Here is a 16,375-nt window from a genome sequence, read left to right as displayed (position 1 = left end):
ATGAGTATTGCCAAACCCCAGAAGCCACTCCTGTTCACCCTTAACCAGGACTCAGAAGACTATGATTGCAGTGCAGATCAACCACCCACCCAGTAGCCTATCATGCTTCACACTGCTAGGTTCTGCTGAATGTAGGCACGCATGCCACAAAGATACCACCAGACCACTTCTTTTTCAGGACCATTCCCTACGACAATTTCACTCCACCCCTACTCCAAGCCTGGCCTCCCTTGACAGAATACAACCTGTGAGTTTCCTAGTTTGATCCCCCATCTCCCAAGGGATCCAAGGAGATCCTACTTAGCTCTCCCCATCTCCAAGCCTAGGTAGGACCCAAGGATTCTCTTGCCCAGTCTCTGTGGTAGCATCACACTTCAGTCCTGAAATGAAACTCTCCTCCAAAGTGTTAATCTCTTGTTCAGTTAGGTGGAGGAGTTGGTTGTCACCTCTGTTGCACTACCAAGGAGACCTAGGAAGCAAACCCTGGCATGTGCTTGTCTCATCAGTCCAAGGATTCCTTCCTGTGCTGGGTGTGCATGGAGAATTACCTTCTTACAGGATTTAAAGTTTATATATCCTTCTTAAAATTTCCAGTCTCAAGAGCTATTTGTGTTACCTGTTTGCAGTGTTAGGCAACTGAGTGAAAATAACATGAAGAATTGCACAGGGGAAAGTAAATGATTAATACCATAGAATTAATCACATTTTTCTGATGAGGACAAAGCTGAAGTTGCTGGTAACTTGCTGGCCATCACATCAGGCAACCCAGAACAGAACTCAAATTCATGTCTAGCTGGCTCCATATTCTTTCACTTGCATTTTTTGCCTCTGTCCAGGCTCCTTCACAACCACTACACAAATGAAGAAATAAAAGAAACATTCCTTGTGGCCTGGACATTTAGTAGCTCAGTAGTGTAGCAACTGCCCAGCATGTGTGAGCCTAGGTTTCTTCTCCAGCTCCAAGGACTACCATGACTAAGAGGACAACAATTGCAAGAACTTCCCACTCTGTGCCCTTGTGCAGTGGAACAGATGTGGTTCTCCCGGAAGAAAGCCAGAGCTAACATTCGATGCATTCCAAAAGACTCCTCCTACACAGCAGTTTTTCAAGCTGGCAGGTAAGGAACTGCAAGAACTGTTTGATGGGAGTTGAATAAAGCCATTTTCTTGAAGTTACAAGGTACAGTAGTCCAAAATATGAAAAGAAAAAAAAAAAAACAATAACTAAAACCTGCTCTTTGGAAAAGTTGGAGTTAGGGTGATATTTCAACCACCACAGAAAGCATTATCCTTACTTTTTGTCATCTGAAGCCCTCTGCAAACTTCACACACCTGACTAAGGACAAAAGCCTATCTATAGACCGAAGAGAGAACCCAAGTAACATCTCGGACCACCAACCTGAAGCACGCAGCATGGAGCTTGGTCCAAGTTTGATACGGGAAAAAAAGAAAAAACATTAGTTCTTCCCGCCCCCAGAGAAGTGAGACTCACACCATTCTGAAAGCTGTTGGTCTAAATCAGTGCACTTGGGCATGCACCGCATGGTAGGAAACTGCAGTGCGTGGCAGGGAAGCCAGGCAGACCCTTCTCAGCGCTGCTTCCTCTACAGCCAGCACTAGAATCTGACCTGGAAGGCTCAACTGATCAAAATTCAGCTGGCACCAAACATTTTAAGAAAAGAGGAAAGCTGCAAGAAAGTCAGTTAGTGACAAAAGCCCTAAACGCACACGAAAATGTCTAGGGACCAGTGGTGGAGGGGAACCCCTCTGACTCTCTGGCATCTGACCTCCAGTCTTGTGTGGCGGGGACTGTACTTAAAAGAACAAAGTCCTCAAAGTTTAGGCGTCAGAAAACACATACAGAAACAACAGTGAACTGTATTTCTCCAATCTGCACTTAGAAATATAGGAATGGAAATTCGTAGTGTAGGATACGGTTGAGGTCTAATTAATGCAGTGAAACCGCATCGCAGCTGCGTGACTGGCAGTGATGCAGCTATCGCTGGAGCGCGGAAGACTCTTGTTTACCCCCAAAAGGCTGCGCGTGAGAGAGCAGATCTGCCAGGCGCTGAGCTCCTTTGCTGCCTTTTCTCTCCCCTCACAAGGCAAGAGCAAGAGCGACTGGAGATGTGGCCGCCCAGCTGGTTCTGCGTGCAGCCCTCCGCACCTGCCCTTCACGCAGGCCTTGGTCTCTGATCCCAGGATGCAGTGGTGTTTGGATTTCACAGCAGACAAGTATGGACTGTAGCGGGCTCCCGGTGACTTGAGGTCAGGTCGGGAGAGCTGCCTGATAGCTCTTTGTCTTCCACAATCCTTTGCCTACAAAAAGGAGCCTGCGCGCCTTGTTAACCATGCCGCTAGGCAAGGGGCAAGAGCTCCCTCACCCTGGTTTGTGGCTCTGGGTGTGTATTTCCATGCCTCTCTTTCAAGGTAGGTTTTATTTCTGCTTGCCTCCCATAACATTTTTAGCTCTGTGTATTTGCTCTCTTCTGCCTGACTGAGCAGACCGGAGGGTCCCTGTTAGTGTGCAAAGCTCGTGAGCAGCACAGTTGTCAGACTGCTGGCGAAATCCAGGCTTCATTTGTGAGATGCACGAACCAGAGAGTCAGGGGTTGCAGTGTTGGAGAGACATGAAACACTCCCTAAAGCATAGGTTATTTTTCTAATTGGAATTTTTCCCAATTAGAATATTGTAAGAATGATATGGTTTTCAATCTATCTCTCTGTTATGTATATATTCTATCCATGTGATTATTATGATAGCAAATAGGATATTTTACATTTTATATTTTATTTTTTGCTAAAATCTGTTTCAGAACCATTTGTTAACTCCCTGTCTTTAAAACTAGGGATCAAATCATGGTTGCTCTAACCCTGAGCTGCTTTCCCAAGCCCCTTCAACTTACCTATTAATCTATTTACTATTTATTTATTTATTTATTTATTGCAGTAAAGTAAATTACTGCAGTAAATTATTGCAGGATTGAACCCAACCCATATCCTTTGCACCAAGCTACATTTTCAGCTTTTTTATTTTAATCTTTCCCCCAAGACAGGGTCTTGCTAAATTGCCCAGGCTGGCCTTGAACTTATGGTCCTTTTACCTCTTCATTTAGCAGTGTAACTATTGTCCTGTTCATTTTTGCATTGATGGGCTCTTTGATTCCTTTCTTTCTTTCCTACTCTTTCTTTCAAAGTACCTAATGTCTGAGTAATTCGCGGAGTCATGCTTCAGATGTTGAATTTGAATTCTCGAAGGGGAAATGTAGGAAATGTGTTTAAGTGGGTATTCATGAATGAATTTGATGTTCCTCTATGTTGGAAATAGCACAAAGGATTGTCTAGAATTTAATAACTGAAAACGTTACTATTTAAGAACCAATGTTGAATGATTTAAAAAAGATTTTAAGTAGTTTTGCTTTTTAAACCCTCATAAGTCTCATAAATCTTAAAAATGATTCAATTTTGAAGCTGACTTTAAAAAGCAGTCCGACTTGGAAGCCCTGGGGGTCTGTCCCGCGCTGCCACCCAAAGGGCAGGGCTGAGGGCTCCAGACCAGAAAGTTACTTTGAGCCACTCAAAATCTTCTCAAGAGCCGGGCGTGGTGGCTCATGCATGTAATCCGGGAGGCTGAGGCAGAAGGATCGTTGCGAGTTCCAGACCAGCCTGGGCAACAAAGTGAGCTCAAGACCAGCCTGAACTGCACAGCGAGACCCTGTCTCAAAAAGAAAAAACAAGACAAAACAAAAAAATCTTCTCCTCTCTTCTCTTGGGACGTTTTTCTCTTTGATCTAGCTTTCCTGCTGAGTGACAGACATAATCCTTTGTATCTTAAAAGTAAAAGGGAAGAACGGGGATCAGAGAAGAGAGGGAACCCTCCCTGGTGGGCAGAGGGATGCCGGGCTGGGACTCCAGGGCGCCGCGGGGAGGGGGGCGGGGTCAGGGCCGCGGGTGGGGGGGAGCGGGAGGGGGGGTCAGGGCGGTGCGTGGAGGGAGCGGGAGCGCCTGCGTTCACTCCCTCCCTGGCCGGCAGGCGGCGCCGGGTGCGCTTCCGAAGAGCTGCTGTTCCACAGGCTGTTTTTCAGTTACAATCGGTTCATCCGGCCAGCGGAGAACGTGTCCGACCCTGTCACTGTGCACTTCGAAGTGGCGATCACGCAATTGGCCAATGTGGTGAGTGCAAAACACCAGCCGACGGCAGGGCCGACGACCCAGGAGCCGGGCAGTCCCCGCTGTCCCTGGTGTCCCCGCTGTAGCACGAGTGCACCTGGCCAACCCGAGATGGTACACCCAGGCACGCATGCGCACAGATCCTTGGGCATCGCCCTCAGAGCCTGCCAGATTCGGGTCGAGGCGGGCTGAGGCTCACAGTAGTGCGATCACTGGGCGCCAGGAGCATCTTCCTGACCCCCTCCCTGCAAGACGGGAAGCTAAGGTCTGTCCCCAAGGCACACACACACTGCAAAGGGAAGGCTGAGGCCCAGTTTGAAAGCAGGCGATCAGCTCCACAGAAAGATAGTTGCCTTAAGTCTTCCATATTATCTCAGAAAATTCGTTTCTTTCATATATGGCTCCACCAGGCTCTGGGGACGAAAAAGCTGGAAATTTAAAATCCCTTCACACCCATAATTAAGAGTAAACTCATGGGCTGAACACTAAGTTGCGTCTCAAGTCCTCTGTGTGTGTGTGTGTGTGTGTGTGTGTGTGTGTGTGTGTGTGTGTGAGAGAGAGAGAGAGAGAGAGAGAGAGAGAGACAGAGACAGAGACAGAGAGAGAGAGAAAGAGAGAGAGAGAGAGAGAGAGAGAGAGAGAGAGAGAGAGAGACAGGGTCTAAGTCATTGATTTGCTCAGGTTGGGCTTGAATTTGAGATCCTCCTGCTTCAGCCTCTCAGAGTGCTGAGATTACAAGTGTGACAGGCTGAGTACATTTTGTAATAGGCTGTGACCATGTTCCAAGGCGACTAGGACAGATATAGGAGAAACAGATCTCCCCAACCTGCTAGATGTTAGATAGGCTGAATTCATGGCTTTCCCCAACTAAAGATGGAATTCTAAGAAACATCTAAGGTTAGGAATAGGAAAGATTCACTGAGAGATCATTCCTGAGAGGCAGAAAGGGATCAAAAAGTGTGTTGCCACAAAGATCATTTTTCTTAAGTATGTTTTATAGGCCAAAATAATGAGGTGGGTACAAAATTACAAACTGGGTCAAACTATAATCAGCCAATAGGAACAGTGTATAGTCACTTAGCTAATATTTATCCACTAGGGAAGTTGGGCACATAGCAAGGGTACATGGAAATCACAAAGGCATTTTTTGCTCTGGTCACCTTCCTGGGTAACCTAACTGGACTCACTGGACCAGGTGTTTCCAAATTACAGGATGACTCAAAGTCACTGCTGACCCCTTCAGAAGTATGGTGGTTGCATTACTGTCTTGAGGCCTGGCTTTCTTCAGTTGTGTCTCCAGCCACAGTTCCAATGTGTTTATTTTTCACTGACTTACTGTTGGCCCAGTCCCTCTCTAGCTGTGCATTAATGTAGCTGTCTGTAATAGGACTGACTTGCTCCACCTTGCCCTTGCTTCTCCCACTTTCTGGGTTCCCCCTCCCTCTTATCTTTATCCCTGATGCAGGGGAGAGGGCAGGGGACCTGCTTCACCAAGGCAAAGGCCAGGGACTGGGCCTGCAGAGGACACTTCAGGGTGGGCTGCATCTCTGGCCAGATTCCCAGAAGAGGTGGGCTTCGGAAGCCAGGGAGGTCTCCTACGTGCCCAGCAGGGACTCTAGAGAGCACTGGACAGCAGGAAAGGTGCCTCAGTTCCCCGCCCTGCTGCCAGCCTCAGCCCTGCTGGAGACGGCCACTGGACACGAGTTGGGGTGGCCTGGGAGGTTCTTTTGCAGTGGACATCAGGCTGCACCTGCTTCTGTAGCCCTTGCTACCCACTGGACATAACTGACCTGGTTTGATCCTCAGCTCCAGTGAAGTCCAGATGGCCACGCACTGCCAGATACTGGTTCTAAAAAGCCAGATGTTTTCCTCTGCCCCCATGTGCCGCTAATCCCAGTACAACCTGATCCCTTTACCACACCCAGAAGCTTAGTGCCAGTCAAGGCTTTGTCCTGGTGGGAAGCCACCCTTGCTGTGGATCAGGTCCTCTGAAGGCTGCCTCTTTGTACAGTGATATGCAAATCCTCCATTGAGGGGCTTTCAGCACCCTGTTCTCTAGAGGCTGCAGGGTAGGATTTGCTGGAGGTAGCTTTTTACATTTTGTATTTGGCTACCAGTGTCAGGGATTTTTAAAAGCACAACTTAAATAAAACAAGTTTATTACTTCCTTACGTAATGAAACCTAAAGGTTTGCAGGCTGGCAGGTCAACACCAAGTATCTCCTGAGGTCAGCAGGTAGAGCATTGGTTGGTTGCCCAGGTTATACACTATACAACAGCAGGGGACATCGCCTGAATGCTGATCTGAAAGCATAGACTGGACATGACAGCGGCGATTCAGATGCCTTCTCTTTCTGTTGCATCACCCTGCACATGTGATTTCAGCCTTAGCATTGCCTCCTGGTTCAACATAGCGGCTGTGTTTCCTCTCATCCTACCATATGCATGTTCGTGTTCATATTCACGTTCTCGGCTAAAAGAAGACAAGGAGAAAACGATAGAAGGGGCACACGGAAGAAAGTCTGTGACTTTCCTTAAATCTTCTAGATTTCTGTCTCCTTATCCCTTCCAAACTGCAAGAGAAATTTTAAAATTGAAATTTAACACTCTGAAATAATTATAGATTCAAGTGTAGCTGTAAGGAATAATAGAGGAAGCCCTCGTACACTTTCCTCAGTTCTCCCACTAAGCTCTCCTCTATTTCTAAAATGCTAATTCAAGAACATGAGACATAAATTGGATCACAGTTTTATGGGATCATTTTTTTTTATTCATCATAATTCCTCCATCAGTTCCTTGCAGAGTATCAGTCTATGGTGCTTATGCACCACAGTTTAGCCTTCTACTTGGTGAAGATCATTTAGGCCAATTCCAGGGACCGAGCTGTTGCAGATAAAGCTGCTGTGAGCATTGGAGTGTGTGTGCCTAGTCTTCCTTTCTCTGAGACAGATGGCCAGAAGTGCGATTGCCAGACCACATGGTCGTCACCAGCTGATATTTCCACTCCCTGAACGCAGCGCCCTAATCCAGAGCAGGAGCAGGCTTGCGAAGATCCCCAGGCTTAGGCCTGTTACCTCTGAGATCCTTTTGAAACCAAGGCTGCAGAGTCCTTTATTGCTGTGACTCCTGCTAGACTGCAGATTGCAGCGTGACAGATGTGACCAGAAGCTCTGCTCTTGGGCTGGGCTGACTGGAAAGTTGTGTTGGCCCTTGCTGGTTCAGTGGATGAGGACAACCCATTTTTTGTTCTCTGGGTAGAGAGAGAAACCATGAATACAGCTTCTCTGGCTGGCAGTTTTCACCCTGGCCACCCAGTCTTAGCATCAGCCCTTGGAAGGCAGAAGCTTGATGAAGCTGTCTGCACAGAGCTGTCTGGGAAAGGCGCAGCACAGGCCTGGAGGGAAGCAGAAGGCTCTGAGTGAGTGGCATGCACGGGACCTGAGCTTAGGACTGCACGAGCCCCCTTACTGTGGAGCATGCTGGAGCATCTTGAAGCCAGGGTTGGCTGAACAGGTGTGAAATACACTGATGCTGGTCACTGAGGGTAACTTAAGGACCACCTGGCCACTTGGTCAGCAGCCTCCACACTGGTGTTGTGAAGCTGCCTCAACAGTTCTTAGTCTGCCTTCAGGAGCTTCCTCCAGGAGTTGGTGACTACTGAGGATTCTTTATCTCGGGGATGTCAGCTTCCAATGCTTTCCCTCAGACAGTTCTGTCTCTATCCCACTCAAGTATCTAGTTATCCATAGTCTCCGCAGAGGAGCCACCTGGGACTGTCTCCTCTAAAACAGATGTGTGCACCACTCCATGCCTCTTTATCATCCTTCTTTTATGTTACGTGTCCACATACATGCATATTATTAAGTGCATTCTCACCCATCTAACAACTAAGGCGTGCACAGGCAGGCATTCTTCCCACCATGTTGTGGCTACAAAATACAGATTTGCATCACAAATACTAGAAGTGGTATCTTAGGCGGGAGCAAGAGATGTGTGGTGGGTGAACAGCAGAATCCAGCCCACGAACTGCAGTGGGAGTAGAGGCAACAATTTCAGGTTAGCACCTAGGGCAGGTGGGCGAAGCACCTGGGAACCCCAGGGCACAGCTGGGGAAGAGGGGCTTTAGGGTCAGTGTTCGTATGTATATGTTCATGTCACACTCCTCCTTACTGCTTATTTTTACTCCTTATATCTTTTGCTTAACACACATTTCCATTCAGAGTCCAGAGTCCAGGCCGCATGTAGAAATACTGTGTTCCTGGTTGAATGCCCAAAACTTTTTGCACTCTTCAGTTTTCTTGCTTTCCTCACTGGCATGAATGATGCAGAGTTGTCTTTTGTCTGCTGCCATTCTTGCTGTAAGACCTGCCTCTATTAGCAAGTACATTTAAGCCTAAAGGTATTATTTCTTTTTCCCAGGATGAAGTAAACCAGATCATGGAAACCAATCTATGGCTGCGTCATGTAGGTGTCTATCATGTGTCTCTCTGCCTGATGCTAGTGCTCAAGGGTACATGCAACATTGCTGGGCAGATGGAATCTACAAGCCTTGCCTACTTCCATCTCTAACTTGTGATAGATATAAAACATGACCTACTATGCTGGGTGTGGTGGTGCGCACCTGTAATGTTAGCACTCAGGAGGTTGAGGCAGGAGGATAACTGGAAGTTTAAGGCTAGCCTGGACCACAAAATGAATTCAAGGCCAGCCTGAACTACATAGTGAGACCTTGTCTCAAAAGACTAACTACATAAATAAAGAAAACCTACTCTTTGTCTCCAAAGTCTAACATTCAGCACTGGTGACAGCTGGCTTCATGTGTGTTTCACAGGTGCAGGAACCTGGTGGCTTACAGACTCCTGTCCTTTCTGTTCTCTGTTCCCAGATGTCTGTCTTGTTAGCAGCTTATGTTCCAGGGTCTGATGCTTGCTGGCTCTGCGATCCCTGCTGGCCCAGGGCCCCAGCAGTCAGTAACTGAGCTCAAGAGCCTGGATGTTAAATTCCCACCACCTGGTTTTATCAGTAAACTTTCCTCACTTAAGAACTCCTTAAGTTTTACACAGATTTTGTAACATATTAATACATAGTCAAACACATGAGTTGCATTTTAAATATAAGAAAAGAGTTACTACTACAGTTTGACAATAGTCCATGGAATGTGAAAGGTAAGCCCATGACCTAGGCTAACAATCAATGGATAATTACCTACTTAAATATTTACAAACCAGGTTGACTCTTTCCCATGGATATAATTTCTCAACTCTTAATGGAAACCAATGTATTCTTTGTGCTGGCATGTTGGTCCTGCAATTACAGAACTCAGGAAGCTGAGGCAGGAGGATCACTATGAGTTTGAGGCCAGCCTAGACCACCTAGTAAGTTCAAGGTCAGCCTGAACTGCATAATGAAATCCTTATCTCAAAACAAAAACAAAATGAAAGAAATCAAGTAATTCTTCAAATAAGAATTTTTTCCCCGAAAAAGTTAAACCAACTTTGGTTTTTAAAAAAAGTTATTAAGACTTATTTTAAAGCTGCTTTTTGTTTCTTTTAGATCTGGAATGATTATAAATTACGCTGGGATCCAAAGGAATATGACGGCATTGAAACTCTTCATGTCCCAGCAGAGAAGATTTGGAAGCCTGACATTGTTCTTTATAACAAGTATGAGTGTCTAACCCAGCAGTTTCTTTCCAAGTCGCTCTGGGGCGAGCTTGTGGGCCACTACTGATGGGGTCTCATTTCCTTTGCAGTGCTGTGGGTGACTTCCAAGTTGCAGGCAAGACAAAAGCTCTTCTTAAATACAATGGCACTATCACCTGGACTCCCCCAGCTATTTTTAAGAGTTCATGTCCTATGGATATCACCTTTTTCCCTTTTGATCATCAAAATTGTTCCCTGAAATTTGGTTCCTGGACATATGACAAGGCTGAAATTGACCTCCTAATTATTGGCTCTAAAGTGGATATGAATGACTATTGGGAAAACAGTGAATGGGAAATTGTTGATGCTTCTGGCTACAAGCATGACATCAAATACAACTGTTGTGAAGAGATATACACAGATATAACCTATTCTTTTTACATTAGGAGGTTGCCCATGTTTTACACCATTAATTTGATCATCCCCTGCCTCTTTATTTCATTTCTAACCGTGTTGGTCTTTTACCTTCCTTCGGACTGTGGCGAAAAAGTGACACTTTGCATTTCAGTTTTACTTTCTCTGACTGTGTTTTTGTTGGTAATTACAGAAACTATCCCATCCACATCTCTCGTCATCCCACTGGTAGGTGAGTACCTGCTGTTCACCATGATTTTTGTCACTCTGTCCATTGTGGTGACCGTATTTGTGTTGAACATACACTACCGCACCCCAGCCACACACACCATGCCCAGGTGGGTGAAGACAATTTTCCTCCAGCTGTTCCCTCAGCTCCTGATGATGAGGAGGCCTCTGGACAGGAAGAAGATGACAGGCTGTGATAAAAACCCCAGGGGCCTCTCCACTCGGCCTGCCAAGGCCAAGTTCACAAATCACAGAGAACCCACATTTCTTAAGGAACACTGTCACTGTCAGAAGTCAGGTGAATTTGTGGCCAGCAAGAGAATGTCAAGTCATCAGCCTCCACAGTGGGCGAACCAATACCCAGAACATTTTCCGGAGGTAGAAGATGTGATTAATAGTGTTCAATTCATAGCAGAAAACATGAAAAGCCACAATGAAAGGAAAGAGGTAAATGTCTCCTCACAGGCAGCCAGCTTGTGTCCCCTGCAGATGCAGAGGAGCTTCAGAGACACAGTCCAAGTCTCAGAGCGAGTCTTGTGTGTGAGAAGGTCAAGCTGCTTGGGTTATCATGAGGTGACCTGAGGGGTGGGAACAGTAAATCTCCATGTCCCAGGTTGGTCAAGTGAGAGCTGGTTAAAACACATGTTTAGGGCAGCCTTGGTTAATGAAACCAAATTCTTTGCTCAAGAAACAGTGCAAAGGGAAGGGTGGGAAGCTCAGAGCTTCCCCACGAGGAGAGAGAAATGATTGGGGAGCTGCTGGCAGGTACAACACAGTTGTAGAAGGTTTACACTCCTCTCCTGCCACTCGTCAGCTTCAGTGCCATTTATTCTACTTAGAATGGATTTAGATGCTGATTAAATTAGGCTCAGTGGTGTAAATGGCACTAGTTGAGCGCTCTGAGCAGCTACTTCCTGGGAATGTTCCCTCTGGGCCCTAGGGAACCTGGCTTATCCATAGCCATGTCTATAAGGCACCAATAGAGGGCCATCCACTCTCTTCAGACAAAACTAAATTAGGAAGACATGGGGTAATAAAAAATAAGGGGCTGGAGATTTAGCTCAGCGGCATAAGCACCTGCCTTGCAAGCAGGCAGTCATGAGTTCCATCCCCGGTACTGATAAAAAGGAAAAAGACAAAAAAAAGAAAATAATACCATTTTCCCTTTAAAAAATACCAAGGTGATCTTTGAAAAGAAGCTTGTTTCTCAATGAAGCACGATTCCTATAGTTTTGATTTCTAAAAATAGTTTTGATTGTTTTTTGTTTGCATTTCAGGTAGAAGACGACTGGAAATATGTGGCCATGGTGGTTGATAGAATATTTCTTTGGGCATTTATCATTGTCTGTGTGTTTGGAACTGCAGGGCTATTTCTACAGCCACTGCTTGGGAATACAAGAAAATCTTAGTATGTTCAGAAACTTACAGACACTGTATTTGTTCTGTATTCCTTACCACAAGGAAAGGCCAAGGCCTACATCTACTGAGCTCAAGACTAGATGGAAAAAGAGGCTTGCAGTACACTTTTAGGAGTTTGAGAACCCTTCTTGGAAGCCTAGGGGAAGACATTAGATGTTTCACATCACTGGACCAAGAGTCAGCTTCTCTTGTGTGTCCATAATTGGCTTCCAGGAACATGAATGACCCATAATATGGCCAAACCATGTAATTAACATCAAGCCATTCTAACAAGAGATGCTGTTGTATCCCCTGTTGAACAGCATAACAACATAGGAGATGTGAGACTCTAGAACTTGGACCTTCTGACATACAACACTTGTGAGCTTTCTTGTGCATGTATTTGGATCTAGCTCACATTTTTCAGGCTTGATTAAAAGAAATGCCAGATAGTCTGAGTCTGTCTCAGCATTTGTATTAGTCAGCTTTCGGTTATTGTGGCAAAATACCAGGGAAAATCAACCTAAAAGGAGGCCCAGTTTCTGTGGCTTACAGCTTCAGATGATTCAGTCCATGACAGTTTAACCACATTCTTCTGGGCCTGTGGTGGCACAGCACAGTACAGTACAGTACAGTGCGGCAAGTATATATAGTATAATAGAGGATTTCTCTGTACTTCATGGTGGTCAGGAAGAAAGGAGGAAGAGAGGATGGGATGAGTTCTCAGTATCCTTGGGATTCACCCCTTGACGGTTTACCTTCCTTCTTGGAATCCCACCTTCTTAAAATTCTGCCCCCTACCGGTAGCACACAGGCTGAGGGCCAAACCCTCAACATGGGCCTCTGGGGGGCATTCCAGATGCAAACTACACAGTTCATCTGGCAGGAAAGTTGAGTAGAAGCCCAGCATGGTGCTAGGCATTGCCAGGGTAATAGAAATAGGTTTTTTTTTTCCCAAGAGCTTGAAATTTTCTAGGAAAAGTCATATATTGGAGAAAAGAACTGCATGGATTCAAGAGCTGTCACTGGAACAGTCAAAATTGAAAACCTTTGTGTGGTTGACTAGACAAACCCAGAGTAATCCATGCTGTGTGTCAATAAAGGTGTCTCTGTCGTCTTCTCATCAACGCCTTGCATTTGTTCACTGCACTGATATTGAAAATAAAGTTATTTCTTCTCTAAGAAATTATAATCTGTATGTTGTAGAGCAGTTCCTTTTCTGTGAGCTAGAGCCTCGGGAATTCTGTTTTATTCCACTCTAATTATTACTTGTCAAGTAAATATTCTAACCAAATTTTTAAAGTTTTTTTTCTGGTACCAGGGGCTTTATACATGCTAGGCAAACATCCTTTCCACTGAGCTATTTCCACTCTTTCATGAGATGCATTATAAATCAAAAAACAAAACAATATACCTACCTGGACAAGGGACTCATTTTGCCTTTTCCCCTCCAGCCTTTCTCCATTTATTTCTCCATAATCATTTTCCATACTTCACTTTTATTTTTGGTGCTGTTTCTTCCAGTTAACAGCAGCAACATTTCTCTTCCTCACACAGTCTTGAAATGTCACTGTGTGGCACCATGATCTCCTTTGCGTGGACACATACTTTTACCACATCGTTGTGTGGCAGCATGAATTTTAAATTGTTCTATCTTGAAGTATTTTTACCCTCCCCCCATTTGTGGTTATAGAACATGCATTTAATCTACTTACAGAAAATAAAAGGCACAATTCTAGCAAATTTAGTTTAAATACCTTAATAGGACTTTATTTGCAGTCCTGAATTAGGCACTGTCTCATTTCATAAAATACAGTGAGTGTGGCAATCAGCCCTGCCAAGGAGGTTGGTTTTACAGGCAGAAGAAGGATGAAGAGAGCAAAATGAAAGAGCAAAAGCACTTTGCTCTTTGCAAAGTTTCTTTTCCTGGAAAAGTTAAAGCAGAGGCAACTTCCTTATCGTGTGAGCTAAACCTGTGTGACGATTTGGTTATTTTCTCTCATTTTCCTGATTTCTTAGAAGACAGATGAACAGTTTGGCTTCAACTGTTCGGTGATGTGAAACTTGAGCAAGAGTGACTCCATTTTGAAACTCAGTCTAAATCAGTGGCTTCCAATGAATTCTATTTAACAGTATCTTTCCAGAGGGTTGATTCTTACTCAGGACTTCTGCCGTGAGCCAGTGCGGCTCCTGAGATTCTTGGGGTTAGGGACCCACGAGAAGATGAGAAAAATAAAGGAAAGAGGAAGCTGGGGTCAGGTGGAGCCCTTATCCTCCCGATGGGAGGAAAGGAACTGCTCAACCCCTATAGCACCTTTAGTTATATACTGGGAAAGATGATGTCAATTTTAGCCCCTCTGCCTAGCAACCCATTGCTTGGCAGTCCGGGCCCCTTGCCTTCTTGGTGCTGGAACAACTTGTCTCCCTAGCTTGTTTTGGTCTCTCTGTTTTTTCTGGGCTGGCCTTGCTTTAGCCCCCCACATGTGATCAATCTCCAGCTTCAACGGCATGCTACAAACTTCATGTTTTACTGTTAAGTCAAACCAGTATTTTCACTGTGGTAAAATGTAACAACACTTACCATCTTAACCATTTTAAGTACATACTTCAGTGGTATTAAATAATTTAATACATATTGTGCAAACTTCACCACCTTCTATCTCCAGATCTCTTTCTGATTTGCAAAAATAATATTCTGTGTGTTAATTCTCTATTAGCCATAAATATAGGACTTAAGAACCACATTGTAGGAAAGTGGGAGATTCCTGCCAGCCAGGAGCAGCAGCCCCAGGCTGATTTTGTGACTGCTCTTCCATGCTTGAGTGTACCTCAGGTGTCCCACCCAGTTTCCCCGAGGAGCTGCTCAGCAACTCTCAGAGAAGAGAGAGAGAGAGAGAGAGAGAGAGAGAGAGTGTGTGTGTGTGTGTGTGTGTGTGTGTGTGTGTGCCTGAACTTTAGAATCATGACTATCAGACAGGAAAAGCAGCTTATAGATTATTTAACCCAAGTCTTATTTTTAAATCTCAAGGTAAAGTGGCTCATTCATGGTCACCCAGAAAAACCAGTCACAAATACATTCAACATTAGAACTCTAGTTCCTTGGTATCAGAGCAGCTTCAAAGTTCCTGGAGGGAAGGATGGGAAAATAAAGAAAAAAGACAAAAGCTGAGGTCAGGTGAAGCCCTGTCTCCTGATGGAAGAAAAGGACCTGCTCCAGCAAAAAACCACCTTTATTTATACACTCAGGAGGATGATGTCAATTTCACCTGCTGCCTAGCAACTTGTTTGCCTGGCTGGCCTGGGCCCTTGATGAGTCCAAGAGCAGACACTAGGGAAGAGAAGTCACAGACCAAAGTGGAGATATCCTGGGCCTTTTTTAATGTCTCTCGCCCCCAGGCCCACCCTCTACCCCATTCATTCTTCTCTTGGCAGAGGCAGCAGGAAGTGGATGGGAATGGTACTCCCTGGATGTGAGTAGACACTGTCAAGGGAAGGGTAATGCACTGGAGTCCCCAAGTGACGCCCCCCCAACCTTGCTTCATCCAGTGTTATCCTGCTGAAATGTGGACTTTGTGCACTCCATCTATTTCTCAACAGAAATAGAAAAATCTAACTTTTTATTTTAAAAATCTGGTGACCAAATTAAGAAACAAAAGTCAAGTCTCTGTGCTTTTCCATCAAAATGTGTTTGTGGGGCCATGTGTTTGCCACTCTGGAACTGAACACACTGGGGATGACTTCTGTGTGGGTCAGTTTTCTGTAATGTATTTTCTGTAATGTATTCCTGAGGCAATACATGCAGCGAAAAGGTTTATTTGACTCTCAGTTCTTCAGCCCATGACCTATTGCTTTAGGCCTCTGGTGGGGAAGAAGGGAACCCATCATGGCAGTATGCATAGAGTAAACTATTCACCACACAGCAGGGAATGGCAAGGAGAGAATCCCTTCCAAAGGCACCGGCCCAAAGATTGAAGGACCTGTCACTCAGCCCTCCCTAAAAGGCCTCCACCACTTCCCCATAGCATGGAGCTGGAGATCAACACCTGGGCCTCTACTGGGCAGTTGTTCAAACTATATCAGCTCCTTCTGCTGGACAAAACCCCAAAGGAAAAATGAGGGAAGGCAAAGTTAAACTGGGAAGGAAAAAAGCTGAGCAAAACAGAAAAAGGAGAGAAGCTTGGGAAATGAGAGACTGCAGGTATCCCCTGAGAATCACAGAGGCACCGAGGGCCCATGAGTTCCTATTTGCTGTGTCCCCCCCAACATAACCCAGAGTGTACGTCTGTGTAGCATAAAGGAGCAAGGCAGTTGGATCGAGGCACCACATCTGCCCTGTCCTATAATTAACTTCCCAGTGCTCTACAGGACCCAGCTGCTATAGACTGAAGGTGTGCGTCTTCCTTAACGCAGACAGTGATACTCTAGCTTCCACTGCGATAGTGTTGGGAACAAAGGCTTTGGGAGGTGATTAGGTCATGAGGGAGGAGACCCCAAGAACAGAATTAGTGCTCTTCACTATGTGAA

The 16,375-nt window shown here is 45.4% G+C and overlaps 1 protein-coding gene across 4 annotated transcripts; it reads left to right on the top strand.

The window, feature by feature from the left end:
- Window positions 1–1,863: 1,863 nt before the first annotated feature.
- Window positions 1,864–13,043, top strand: Chrna6 (cholinergic receptor nicotinic alpha 6 subunit). 4 transcript variants are annotated; one of them, XM_003464620.5, is made up of 6 exons: window positions 1,864–2,430; window positions 4,034–4,173; window positions 8,589–8,633; window positions 9,723–9,832; window positions 9,922–10,900; window positions 11,731–13,043. In XM_003464620.5, the coding sequence occupies exons 1-6, from the start codon at window positions 2,352–2,354 to the stop codon at window positions 11,860–11,862; spliced, it is 1,485 nt and encodes a 494-aa protein (XP_003464668.2). In that variant the 5' UTR covers window positions 1,864–2,351; the 3' UTR covers window positions 11,863–13,043. The 4 variants fall into 4 exon arrangements, with proteins under 4 accessions (XP_003464668.2, XP_005001342.1, XP_063096009.1 ...); XM_063239939.1 differs by having other exon boundaries at window positions 2,259–2,430; window positions 4,086–4,173; XM_063239938.1 differs by having other exon boundaries at window positions 2,259–2,430; window positions 4,074–4,173.
- Window positions 13,044–16,375: the final 3,332 nt, after the last annotated feature.

This window comes from Cavia porcellus, unplaced genomic scaffold (genome assembly GCF_034190915.1).
Source record: "Cavia porcellus strain 051 isolate PalLab524CR breed Dunkin Hartley unplaced genomic scaffold, mCavPor4.1 scaffold_29, whole genome shotgun sequence".
Classification (NCBI taxonomy): Eukaryota; Metazoa; Chordata; class Mammalia; order Rodentia; family Caviidae; genus Cavia; species Cavia porcellus.
The sequence above is the reverse complement of the archived record's forward strand: the minus strand, read 5'-3'. Positions and strand labels throughout refer to the sequence as shown.

Coding starts and splice junctions, on each gene's coding strand:
- Chrna6 (XM_003464620.5), top strand. CDS start 2,352: ATGCCGCTAGGCAAGGGGCAAGAGCTCCCTCACCCTGGTTTGTGGCTC. Junction 2,431..4,033: donor TTCCATGCCTCTCTTTCAAG/GTAGGTTTTATT, acceptor CCTGGCCGGCAG/GCGGCGCCGGGTGCGCTTCC. Junction 9,833..9,921: donor GACATTGTTCTTTATAACAA/GTATGAGTGTCT, acceptor TTTCCTTTGCAG/TGCTGTGGGTGACTTCCAAG.